The sequence below is a fragment of the Dasypus novemcinctus genome, chromosome 9 (genome assembly GCF_030445035.2).
Source record: "Dasypus novemcinctus isolate mDasNov1 chromosome 9, mDasNov1.1.hap2, whole genome shotgun sequence".
In the NCBI taxonomy this organism is placed as follows: Eukaryota; Metazoa; Chordata; class Mammalia; order Cingulata; family Dasypodidae; genus Dasypus; species Dasypus novemcinctus.
The window spans coordinates 120,306,865-120,319,553 of record NC_080681.1 but is presented as its reverse complement, the minus strand read 5'-3'; the positions used below and the strand labels follow the sequence as shown (position 1 = coordinate 120,319,553).

General features: G+C 52.5%; 1 protein-coding gene across 7 annotated transcripts in view; it reads left to right on the top strand.

The window, feature by feature from the left end:
- Positions 1-10,199, top strand: part of PRDM2 (PR/SET domain 2) — a 135,110-nt gene extending 124,911 nt beyond the window's left edge. For all 7 annotated transcript variants that reach the window (XM_012528965.4, XM_071217778.1, XM_071217779.1 and 4 more), the window contains 2 exons: positions 3,051-3,193; positions 9,103-10,199. In XM_012528965.4, the coding sequence (XP_012384419.2) occupies positions 3,051-3,171 (121 nt within the window). In that variant the 3' untranslated portion in view covers positions 3,172-3,193; positions 9,103-10,199. The remainder of the gene's footprint in view (positions 1-3,050; positions 3,194-9,102) is intronic.
- The last annotated feature ends 2,490 nt before the right edge of the window (positions 10,200-12,689 follow it).

Here is a 12,689-nt window from a genome sequence, read left to right as displayed (position 1 = left end):
TCCACTCGCTGTGTGTTCTTCTGTGACCGCTTCTATCCTTATCAGCGGTACTGGGAATCTGTGTTTCTTTTTGTTGCGTCATCGTGTTGTGTCAGCTCTCCGTGTGTGCGGCGCCATTCCTGGGCAGGCTGCACTTTCTTTCGTGCTGGGCGGCTCTCCTTACGGGGTGCACTCCTTGCGCGTGGGGCTCCCCTACGCAGGGGACACCCCTGCGTGGCGCGGCACTCCTTGCACGCATCAGCACTGAGTGTGGCCAGCTCCACACGGGTCAAGGAGGCCCGGGGTTTGAACTGTGGACCTCCCATGTGGTAGACGGACGCCCTAACCACTGGGCCAAGTCTCCATCCCTGGGCCTTAGTTTTCTGTACCAGATTGGGACTTGCCTTGGATCTAGCTCCAGCTGGTGGGAGGAGCTGACGCAAGCTGGGAGAGCGCTGCGTGGGGCTGAGAATTCCATCGGAGGCAGCCCTGAGCCTGCTCAGAGCAGGGCCTCAAGGGAATCACATCTATGAAAAGAACAGCAGGTTCTTCATCCCGTCGACGGCTTCTCTCCCTCTCCAGCACCCTCTTTGTTTTAATTTTATTTTTTAATTCTTTTTTTAATGTTTTACTTATTTCTCTCCCCTTCCCACCTCCCCCGCCCCCCCCCCACTTGTCTGCTCTCTGTGTCCATTTGCTGTGTGTTCTTCTGCATCCCCTTGTATCATCTGGTGGCACTGGGAAACCGCATCTCTTTTTTTGTTGCGTCATCTTGCTGCGTCAGCTTTCTGTGTGTGCGGCGCCACTCCTGGGTGGGCTGTGGTTTTTTCATGTGGGGTGGCTCTCCTTGCGTGTGGGGCTCCCCTACGTGGGGCACACCCCTGCGTGGCACAGCGCTCCTTGTGCGCATCAGCCCTGAGCATGGGCTGGCTCACCACACGGGTCAGAAGGCCCTGGGTTTGAACCCTGGACCTCCCATGTGGTAGGCAGACGCTCTATCAGTTGAGCCAAATCCGCTTCCCTCTTTGTTTTAATAGCTGTTTTGGAGGGCTACCTTACGATCTGCACCAGGGTTTTTCAACCTCTGCACGGGCCATCTTTGAGGGCTGGATGGGCCTTAGTGGTGGGGCCATGGGGGGCTGTCGTGTGCAAGGGAGGATGTCCAGCAGCCTCCCCCCACCAGATGCCAGGAGCACCCTCCAGGTGCCACGGTCAGGAAGTCTCCAGGCGTTGCCAAGTGCCCCCCGGGGGGCAAAATCGAATCCTGCCATTCACCAGCTTTGAGCCATCCCATCTCCATATCAGACTCCTTGAGGCAGAGCCGGCTCTGGGCAAACACCTGAGGCAGGTGAGGGTTCCAGATGTTTGCCTTTCCTGCTTTCCCATCCGGCCTCAGCTCCCACCTCTCCTGACCTGGGTCATTTTGACCTCAGACCCTGCCCACAGCCCATTCTTCTATCAGAGAGACAGGTCTGTGGCCTGGTGCAAGTTAGTTAGCCTTGCTCTGCCTCAGTTTCCCCATCTGTAAAACAGGGACAATCCACCCTGTTGGGTTGTATGAAGAGTAAGAAAGTTGATATCTGTAGAATATTTAGCACAGTCCCAGGCACACGGTCAGATCAAATGGGTCCTCATTCAACAAATACTGTTTTCGTATTTGTCCTAAGCTGGGGGTACAACCATGGCAAGGCAAAGGCACCCTATCTTGGGGTTTTATTATTATTTTTATTGTGGTAACATATATACAACATAAAATTTCCCATTTTAAGCACTTTCAAATAGACAGTTCAGTGGTATTAATTACATTCACAATATTGTGCTAGCACCACCTCCACTATCAAACTTTTCCATCATTCCACCCAGAAACTCAGCACCCACTAAGCTTTAATTCCCCATTTCCCTCAGCCCCTTCCATCCCTGGTCATCTCAAATCTGCTTTCTGTCATTATGAATTTGCTTTTTCTGGAGATTTCACGTAAGTGAAATCATATAATACTTGTCCTTTTGTGCCTGGCTTCTTCCACTCAGCATGATGTTTTCAAGGTCCATCTGAGGCTTCAGCATGTCCCAGCACTTCCTTTCTTTTAATGGCTGGATAATATTCCGCTGTACATATAAACCACCTTTTTTCATCCATTCATCTTTGATGGTTGAGGATTGTTTCCACCTTCTGGCAATGGTGAAAAATGCGGCTCTGAACATTGGTGGGCACATGGCTGTTTGGGCCCCTGCTCTCAACTCTTTCAAGACCTTGGGCTCAGGAGGGGACAGATGTCTTATTCTATGATTGCAATCCACTGTAACAAGTGCTGTGACAGGGAAGTACAGGGGAGCAGTGGGCACCACCGGTAGATCATCTCACACAAGAGTTAAAGAAGGAAGGCTTCCTGGAGGAGGTGGTGTCTCAGCCCAGGCCTAAAGATGAGTACAAGTTAGCTGGTGAAGGCAGGGGAGCAACAATAATCTGAAAGGCAAGTGCAAATTAATGAGCTGTAGTAACAAATAAGGTCAAACTCTGCCAAAGGACCCGCAGTTGCATCTCTTGGGCTCTTACTTGCACGTGACCTCGGGGAAGTTCTCACCCTGACATGAAAGTGCTTGCCCGGTGCTGAGTGCGCGGAGGCCCGGGGCGCGTGCTGCTGTGGCAGGAGCCGTGTGGAGGGCCCGGCCTCTCGTCCCCTAACGGCAGGGGCTGTGCAACTTGGTAACAGCCACCCGCCCAGAAGCTGCCTCTCCTCCACGTCTGCTTACCTGGCTTAGGGCTGGTGGGCACCTGCCGGAGGCGTGGGGACGGAATGGGAGAATGATAAGCAGCCAAAGCTCATTCTGGCTCACCTACCTGGGGGTGGGGATGGCGGCGTCATCAGGAGGGTCTCAGAGACGCAGGTTGATGGGCGCATCCTCTCTGCGGGGTGGGTGGAGCTCGGCCTGGCTGCCTTGGATGGTCAAACTGGCCTTCCACTGGCCACGGCCGGTCCCCCAGGAGCCAGGAGGGGCCGCCCTGGGCCTGGGAGGTGGCGCCCAGGACCCGGCGGGCGCCTGGTGACTGTGTGGTTCCACCTCCCCCGCAGCTACAGCCTCCGCCTGGCGTCCCGCTGCTCTCCGCCCGCAGCCCCGTACATCACCAGGCACTGCAGGAAGGTCAAGGCCCCGGTGGCAGCCCAGTTCCAGGGACCCTTCTTCAAAGAGTAGACGCGGCAACGCTCTCTGACAGGTACGAGGCAGGAGGCGCGGCTTTGGGGCGGGCCGGGGGGCCTGGGCTGGGCGCTGGGGAGTGGGGTGGGAGGGGAGGGAGGGGTGGGCTGCGGGCCTTCCTGCAGGGAGGAGGCCGGTGGCTGGGGCTGTGGGCCTCCATCAGAGCTTCAAATCTCAGCTCTGCCTCCACTGCCTGCGGGACTTCAAGCAATTACACAGGCTCTCCGCAGCTCAGTTTCTGCATGGGTCAAAGATACCCACTTCCTAGAATGACTGAGAATTAAAAGTGTCAAATGTACGCAAACCACTAGAGCAGTGCCTGCCCCCAGTAAGCTCTGCCTAAGAGTGAGCTCCCATTATTGTCTTGATGATAACCGTAATCAGTATTGCCAGGACTTAATTGAGACCTCCGAGACTTTCAGCCTGGAAGAGATGCTGGAGCCCCGATTTCCACTATGTATTTGCAAGTAAAAGATACTGATTTGTAAGTTATAAAATTTAGATTTAGGTTGCAGCAGAATAGTCTCTTTCTGGGTTTTTGTGATGGCACAAACTTGGATTCATTCTCTAGCCTTGTCTTATTCGGTGGCATCCATGCTTTGCCAGGGACCTGTGAGCAGGCTCAGCACCCCCCCTTAGTAACACAGCATGGCTGTGTCCCTGGTGTCCCCAAGGCCAGCACCCCAAAGCGCTGTCAGAAAGCCTGTGCCTCGGAACCACCGTGGCACCGCTTCAAAGTGCAGACCCCGGGTCCCACTCCAGATTTGCCTGGGGTGGGGCCTGGGAAGCTGCATTAGCGGGTGGGCTCATGGATCTGGTTCCCCCACGTTTCTGGACGCCGGCTTAATGCAGGCCCCAGCACAGAGGACTCCGGTCCAGCAGGCAGGGCTTAGGCCATGAGCCAGTGTCCGTTCAAGGCATGAACGGGCTGCGCTCTGGAACCCTGGGGTCTTTTGTATAATACCAGGAAATAAAGAAGTGAAGACCCTTCCTCCCCTCTGCAGGTCCCCACCCCAGCAGCACCTGCTCCCCCTGAGTTTCTGGGTTTGCCCTCCTTCCTCTGGAGGTTGGGGAAGGGAATAAAGAGAAATCCGCCTTCCCTGAGGGTCTGTTGTCTGCAGCCAGAGCTGAGCCTGCCTCTCTGACCCAGCTGCTCCGCTAGAGGGGGCCTGCCCCGGGCTGGGAGCCCCACGATGCAAAGTTGAAACGGACCCTAAGATACCCCAGAACTGAAAGGCCAGGAGACGGGGCCCCTCCCATTCAACAGAGGAAAAGGCGAGGCCGGGAGGGGAGAGGCTTGGCTGGAGGGAATGGACGGCAGTGCCAGGCTGAGCTCCAGCCTCCTGGCTCTGGGTCCGTGGGTGGCCTGGGGTCCTCCCTGCTGAGGTGGCTGCTGCGTGTACCTTGGGGTCTATGGGCACGTGGGCCCCACCCCAGAACAGGGATTCTCTGCAGCCCAAGGGAGAGCAGGAGTGACTGACCCGACGGCTCCAGCAGGCCGGGGACTGCCAGTGCGGTCACCCCGGCCAAGCCTTATCCACCCCTGGGCCAGGACACCATTATGGACTGAGACTTCCTTTTTTCCCCATTTTTCAAATCTATGTTTATAACAAGGATGTGTTACTGATGTCATTTTTAAAAAGATTTTCAAAAAACATTTTATTTCTACCATTCAACAATTTTAATTGCCGTGACTTAGGGATTTTAGCACCGGGACGGACGTGCAGGCCAACCAGCCGCCTCGTTTTACCGAGACACAGAAGGACAAGTGCCAAGATGGGACGAGAGCTCACTCGGAACGGATGACAGTCCCTGTGGACCCCCCAAATTATATGCGAAATTGTGCATGCACAATTCTGAGGAAAGGAAGACTTTCTCCAGGGGCCCCTGCCTGGGGCTGACTCTCCCTGTGGCCCTTTCCGGATTAGAGACAGTCCAACCAATTTACTGGACAGTCCGAACTTAGTGCCGGGCAAGCATGAGGAGCTTGTTTTCCCTCTTGTCTAGCCTCCCCTCCTTGCGATTTAACCATCTCTCAGGCAAGGCCCAGAGGCGCCTGGTCTCATTTTCTTTTTTTGAATTACTGAATATTGAGTACCTGCTGTATACTGGGCAAAGGGGATAAAAATGAACTATCTCTCCAGAGTTTACTTTTAAGCCTTTCAGCAATGTCCAGGTCCTCATCATAAAATATTCATTCATTCTTTGGTTAATCTTCGTGTACAGTTTTCTCAAGTGTACTTTCTTTTTTTTTTTTAAAGATTTATTTATTTCTCTCCCCTTCCCCCCTGCCCCTCCCCGAGTTGTCTGCTCTCTGTGTCCATTTGCTGTGTGTTCTTCTGTGACCGCTTCTATCCTTATCAGCAGCACCTGGAATCTGTGTTTCTTTTTGTTGCATCATCTTGTTGTGTCAGCTCTCCATGTGTGCGGCACCATTCTTGGGCAGGCTGCACTTTCTTTTACGCTGGGTGGCTCTCCTTACGGGGCACACTCCTTGTGCGTGGGGCTCCCCTACATGGGGGATACCCCTGCGGGGCAGGGCACTCCTTCTGCACATCATAAGCACTGCGCATAGACCAGCTCCACACGGGTCAAGGAGGCCTGGTGTTTGAGCCTTGGACCTCCCATGTGGTAGGTGGACGCCCTATCCATTGGGCCAAGTCCACTTCCCATCAAGTGTACTTTCAAATACTACAGAATGCTGTATACCATTAACCATTCCAATAACTGGCTTTAAGCCTAGAGGAACTGCCATTGCTTTCCCCTCGGTTTGACAAGTGGCCAATGGAGTAAAACCTTCTCTCTTGATGGCAGCTGGACGTCCATTTTTAGAAAAAGCCAAAGCACTGGGATATAAAACACTGCACCTTCTGCCAACCTGTGGCCTTCTCGAATACAGTTCCCTTGGCACACTTTACAGTTACAATGAGCTTGTAAGTAGCCACAGGAGACAAAATCAGAAGTGTGGTCAATAATGCCTGTCTTCAAAGCATGCTGTGTGACCTTGAAGCAATGTCTGCAAATGAAGTTTGCCCATGTTCCAGAGAAACCAGCTGTTGTTCCCAAGAGCACCAATCCATGTATATTAAAGGCCTTTTCCAAGATACTGTACTTTTTCCCCTGTGATTTCAATGCTCGTTGACCTTCTGAGTTTTGCCTCTCTAGAGCAGGTCTGGGCTGACCATGCAGATATGTTGCCTCTCTGTGTCCTCAGGAGTGAGTGTAGATGAATAATTTGCTGAGATGTTAAGTTACTGTTCTTAGTTTCCCCCTCTAGCTGTTCCAAGAAGATAGCTGGGCCTTTGTAATTTCTCTTGCCCCAGTTTTTCAGGTGGGGGCTGGAACTCAGGAGCTGCTTGTGGACAACTGTCCCTATCCTGTCACTCAAGAAAGCCTGAGCTCATTTTGGACGTTATGTCGAGTTTCCCTGGGGGCCTTCTCACTTCCCACCGTCACCACACCTTCATCCCTCTGCTCTGCCACAGCTTCACACCTGAGTGTCACTGTTTTGGTGGCTCACCTGAGCCAGGGTGGGCAGGGCCCACTTCCTGGTCACTGTTGGGTATAAAAAGTACCACACTGTCCAGCCTGCAGTGAGACTTCCATTGCATGTCCTATTTCTTTCCTATCTCTTTCTTGCCTTCTGGGCCAGCTGACTTCGGCCCAAGGATGTAAGAGCGGACAGAGCCTGGGAAGGCCGAGGGCAGGGACCTGTGCTCCTCTGGTTACAACTGGCCGGCCTTGGTGGCAGGCACCCAGAGCTGCCCTCTCATGGGCTCGTTCTTCAAAGGGTCCCAGGGGAGGGTTGGGTGGGGAGCTCCTGAGTGCTCCCCTCCGGTGTAGCCTCTTTCAGCCTCTCCCTCGGTTCCAGCCCCCTGTAGTCCATCCCCCAGCCCCTGCTGCTGGAGCCCCTGTCCTGGCGGCTGCCCTCTTGGGTGGCAGATGGCAAGACAGCAAGATGGCTTTCTTCTGTGGCCCCCACTGGACCCCCCTTCCCCCCAGGTAAACACACCGACCCCGCCAGGCCTGGGGGCGTAGGCTGCTTCACAGTGGGCCCCTGCCTGCCTTCTCTTCTCCCCTTGCCAGGTGGGCTTGGGCAGGCAGGGCAGACTGTGTAAGTGGGCGTCCCCTGGAGCACCCTCCTCCTCTGCGAGCAGCTCTCTCTCCAGCCCCATCAAGAGGTTTTGAGGGTTGGATTGACATTGAATCCTGGCTCCAGACCTACTAGCTCCACCTTTGACAGGTCCTTCCCTTCTCCATGCTTCAGTTTGCCCGTCTGTAAAGTGGGGTTAATGGCGTTACCTCCCTCCTGAGTATGCACAGCATGGCAGAGGCTAATACAGCCTCGTTCAGGGAGACGGTGTGCAGTAGGCCCTCCGCCAGCCCTAGCTGTGTTCTCCTTCTCAGAGCAGCAGTGTTGTTCCAGCAGTGGTGGTCGTAGTGATGGTGGGTATCGTCAGTGATGGCCCTGGTGGCCAGGCCCACTGGGGAGGAGACCTGTGCCTGACCTGGGCGCAGCCTGCTTCGAGGATCGCATGCAACCCCACGCGGCAGGCGGTGTGACGTGTTCACCGTGGGCCGGCTCTGTGCCCAGCACCGTGAGTGTGGTTCCAAACCATCCCCACGTAAGAGAAAGCACACGTGGAGGCCGAGCCTGCGCTCAAGGCTCCCCTCTGCCGCGCGCCCTCTGACTGACCCTGTGAAAGCCGTTGCTCGGCGCTGCGCGGCCTTTCCTTCACGCGTCCAGTGGCGAGCTGGTCACTTGCCCCGGTTGCTGAGGACGTTCTGATTCAAGGCAGTGGTAGTGCAGCTCCTTTGAAGAGTGCTTGGCAGGAGCGGGAGGACGACACGCGGCTGCCCAGCAATCCCACACTGAGGGTGATGTTCAACAGAGACATGTCCATGGCACCAGGATGCATGGGCGGGAGGTCTGTACGTCACATGTGGTTTCCCCATGGCCCGGCATTTCCACCCAACAGAAATGTGCTCATGGGTGCACCATGCGTGTCTTCTGGACACACAAGAAGTTTATAGCAGCCTTTGCATTATAGCCCCAAAGTGGAAACTACCCAGCGGCTAGGGGGATGAATGTGGCATATTCCTACAAGAGAACACTACACGGAGTGAGATGGAAAGAACCACAACCATGTGCACGAAATCGCACACACGTACTATTAAGCGGAAGAAGCCAGATGCAAAGGATGTGTACTGAGTGATTCTAATTACTTAAGTTAAAAAATGGGCCGAGCTGGTCATGGTGATCGGGGCCAAGGGAGTGGTCTTCCTTGGAGGGGGTGTGGGAGGCGGAGAGGGGAGGTTCTTGATCTGGGTGCTGCTTGCACAGTGCAGTGACTGAAAACCCATCCAGCTGTGCTTTTTTTCTGGTTATATGGTCTACTTCAAAAAAAGTTAAATAAAATAGTAAAGGGAGACAATGCATGAACAGCCCACAGCAGGTACTGAATATATATATATATATATATTTTAAAGATTTATTTATTTCTCTCCCTTTCCCCTACCCCCCCTCGTGTCTGCTCTCTGTCACCTCACTGTGTGTTCTGTGTCCGCTTGCATTATCAGGTATCAGGTGGCACCGGGAATCTGTGTCTCTTTTTGTTGTGTCTTCTTGCTGTGTCAGCTCTCTGTGTGTGCGGCGCCACTCCTGGACAGGCTGCGATTTTTTTCATGCTGGGCGGTTCTCCTTACGGGGCGCACTCCTTGCGCATGGGGCTCCCCTATGCAGGGGACACCCACGCGTGGCATGGTACTCCTTGTGCGCATCAGCCCTGCATGTGGGCCAGCTCATCACATGGGTCAGGAGGCCCTGGGGATCGAACCCTAGACCTTCCATATGGTGGGTGGACACTCTATCAGTTGAGCCACGTCCATGTCCCTGAATATATTCTTTTCTTCTCTTTTCCTCCTCAGCACCTGAAGTGACCTCGGACCAGCAAAGCCAAAGGGACTGGCCGTCCACCCTGCATGGAATTCCGACCTAATCCAGTCCTGCGAGCTTGTGAGAGAAAGGGAGTGTGTGCGCGTGTGCGCGTGGTCTTCAAAGAGGGGCCCTGAGTCCAGGAGGCAGGAAGGCAGGGATTCCAGCCACCTCTGGGACGCTGCTCCGCAGCTCAGCCTTGGAGCTGGGGTGGCCTCTCCTACTATGCAATTTTTTCAAGAGCTCCTTAACCCTCCCTTTGGCTTCTGGAGTTGTCTTTGGCCATTGTGGGGACTTTGGTCTGGCCCAGGGGTCCCCTTGGGGGCTGTCCGAGGAAGGCCCTCAGGAGGCGGCCACGGTCCCCCTCGCGCCTCCCCCAAGCCCAGCCTCCCCCTCCCCGCTCAGCTCTGGGAATCGCAGCGCGCAGGCGCGTTGGCTCGCCGGAACATCCCCAGTGGCCTCAGCTCGTGGAAAACTGTCCTTGCCCGAGCAAACCGAGCTGCTGGCTCGTTTCCAGAGTTGACACTTCAGTTAGTCCATTGCTTTTGAGTCTCACCAGAGGACCCCAAGGCAGGTGTATCTCACCTGTCCCCATTTATAGACCGGGTTCTGTCTTGGGAGAGGCAGGGGGAGGGGAGAGTGTGTGTGAGTGGGAGAGGGCTCCCCCCGCGTTCTCTGCCCCTCTTGGTGGGATCACTATTAGCATCTGAGCTTTGCAAACTAGCAAAGGGAAACAAATAAACAAAAAAAAAAAAAAAAAAAGGAGGATTCGAAAGCAAAGTGGGGAAGGAAAAGAGATTTTCTGGAGGACATACATCACCTACCAGGGAATGAGGGGCCGCCTCCTGCTTGCGGGTGGTATGGTCCATGTCTCGGAGAAACGGGTGAGCTGAGCTAGGAGTTTGGACCCAGTTCAGTGAAGTTCTTGGGTTTTGTGCCTTTGGGGGCAGACCCCAGACTAGGCTGTCTGAGACCACTTGGGTGCCGTTCTCTCGGCTCCATTTTCAGTAGTGATGTATCAAACCCAAAGTGGAAGGGAGAGCTTTGAAGAGTATGAGTTGTCACAAAATAAAGGCATTTTTTTTTCAGGGCTACTATGGTTGATCTTGCTACTCTGTAAATATGTATGTAGAAACTTTTAAAAGCACGTATTTATGTCCCTGATTGTAAATGCCCCGTTTTTAAAATTTTATAGGGTGTGTTATTTAATTGATCGACTGGCTGCAATCTGGGGTCTGATACTGGTCCAGGGGAAGGCTCTCGTGAGAACTTCCCATGGGCAGAAAAATGCTGATTAGCCTTTGTCCCTGTTTTCCTATTTCCCACCCAGCTAAAAGCCGTTGTTTGTAATTTCCACAAGCTGGAATCCTTTTGCCCACTTCTAAAATGAACCCTGGCATGGCAAACTGTGGCTGGTCCGTATCCTAATGTTGAGATTTTGTCCCTAAGTGTCAACACTTGTGAACTGTCCCCTCTTCTGTCAGTTCTGGAGGGAAAGCTCACAAATCCAAAGCCTCGAAAGGTATCTTCAGCCAATGACAAATTCCAGAAAATGCTGTGGGGGGCTTGGGGGCAACTCATTTTTGCAGGTGCAAAATGTCTGGTCATCCTGCTACACTCTTGAACTGTCCTGAGACTCGATACGAGGGTTCCAGCAACGAAAAGCGCGCGCGTGTGTGTGGGGTTAGTTTTCTAAGGAGTGGTTCTTCCTACTCACGGGTGGTGTCTGAGTGTGGGTTTGAATCCCAGAAGATGACAGTTCTGTATCTGCCATGTGAAGAAAATTGACAATAAAAGCGTGAAGAGCAATTTTAAGGAAAAAGCGTGAGAGTGATCGTTTTGTTTTCTGTACTTTATTTCTTCCATTTGGGGTATATCTGTGCTGGTGGGGTGGGAGTGGGGCGGGGATCCCTGCTTGCTCCATCCAAGCAATGGGAGAAAACAAAGGTATAGTAGAGGAGCTCACTAGGGAAACACCCCACTTTGTGCATAAAGCTGCTCTGCCTTCAAATTCCCTCCCAGCTACCAGTCACTGTCTTAGGGTCCACCATTAAGTCACACCATTTTGCTAAAGTTAGAAAGACCTCCTATGAGATATATATATAAAAATAGCTTTATTGAGATATAATTCACATATCATTTAATCGAGTACAATTTAATTCACTTAAGTGAATGGTTTTCAGTATATTCACAAAATTGTGCATCCATCACCACAATTTTAGAACATTTTCATCACCCTACCCCCAAACCCTATACTCATTAGCAGTCACTTCCCATTCCCTTCTCCCCCTAGCCCTTGGAAACTAGTAATCTACTTTCTGTCTCTATAAATTTGCCTATTCTGGACATTTCACAGACATGACATAATATAATATTTGTCCTTTTGTGACTGGCTTCTTTCATCCAACATAATGTATTCAAGGTTCATCCAGGTTGTAGCACGTATCAGTTCTCTGTTCCTCTTTATCATCAAATAATATTCCATTGTATGGATATACCACCCTTTACTTAGCCATTATTCAATTGATGGGCATTTGGATTGTTTCCACTTTTTGGCTGTTACGAATAATGTTGCTATGAGCATGCATGCACAACTTTTTGTGTGGACATAGGTTTTTTTTGACCATATACCTAGGAGTGGAATCGGTGGGTCATATGGTAACTCGATGTTATTTGTAACACCTTGAGGAACTGTCAAACTATTTTCCAAAGTGGCTGTAACAATTTACTTTCCCACCAAAAATGTATGCAGGTTCTAGTGGAGCAGATGTAGCTCAGTGGTTGAATGCATGCTTCACATGTATGAGGTCCCGGGTTCAATCCCCAGTACCTTCAAATAAATAAATAAATGGATGGTTAGATGGATGAATGAATGAATGAATTCTCTGTGGACTTGCTAACACTTGTTATCATCCTCTCTTATTTCAGCCGCCTTCGTGGGTATGTATGCACATATCCTCCTTTGAAGGCTAACTGTTCATCTGATCACATACCCTAGAGAGCCAGAAGCCAGGGCCTGGAGGGGCTGGGGAGGAGGACAGGGGACTTTGACGGGGAGCAAAGACAAGCATTTCCTCGGGAAGAGGTTTGGGGTGGGAGGAGCAATAACAGGGGAGGCCAAAGCAGACCCCAAGGATGGGCTCATCCCACATCCAAATATTGCAGAGGGATAGGAGAGGAGCCCAAAGCTCTGCCTTCTCCCTTAAACACTCTCTTTGAAAAGGAGAAGTGACTTTCTACTCTTTGGAGGAAACTTATCTAGAAAATAAATAAGTAGAGCCATCATCAGTACTGGTTGACCCCCTCTCCGGGAGGCAGTGGCCTTGCTGTGGAGGGCAGGGGGGTGAGGGCTGGGAAAGAAGCTGGAGGAGAAAGTAGATGCTTCCAGGAAATGGAAAAGGGCCAGTTGTGGGTGCAGTGAGAGCCAAGAGGTGGGATCCCCATCCCAGCCTGGGGCATTAGGGAGGCCTTCCTGGAGGAGGAGGGGACACAGGACCCTTGCAGAACCCGATCCAGTCTCCTCCCCTAACCTCCAGGTTGGACCTACGAAAGATTCACAGAGTTTTCTCAGTAATATGAG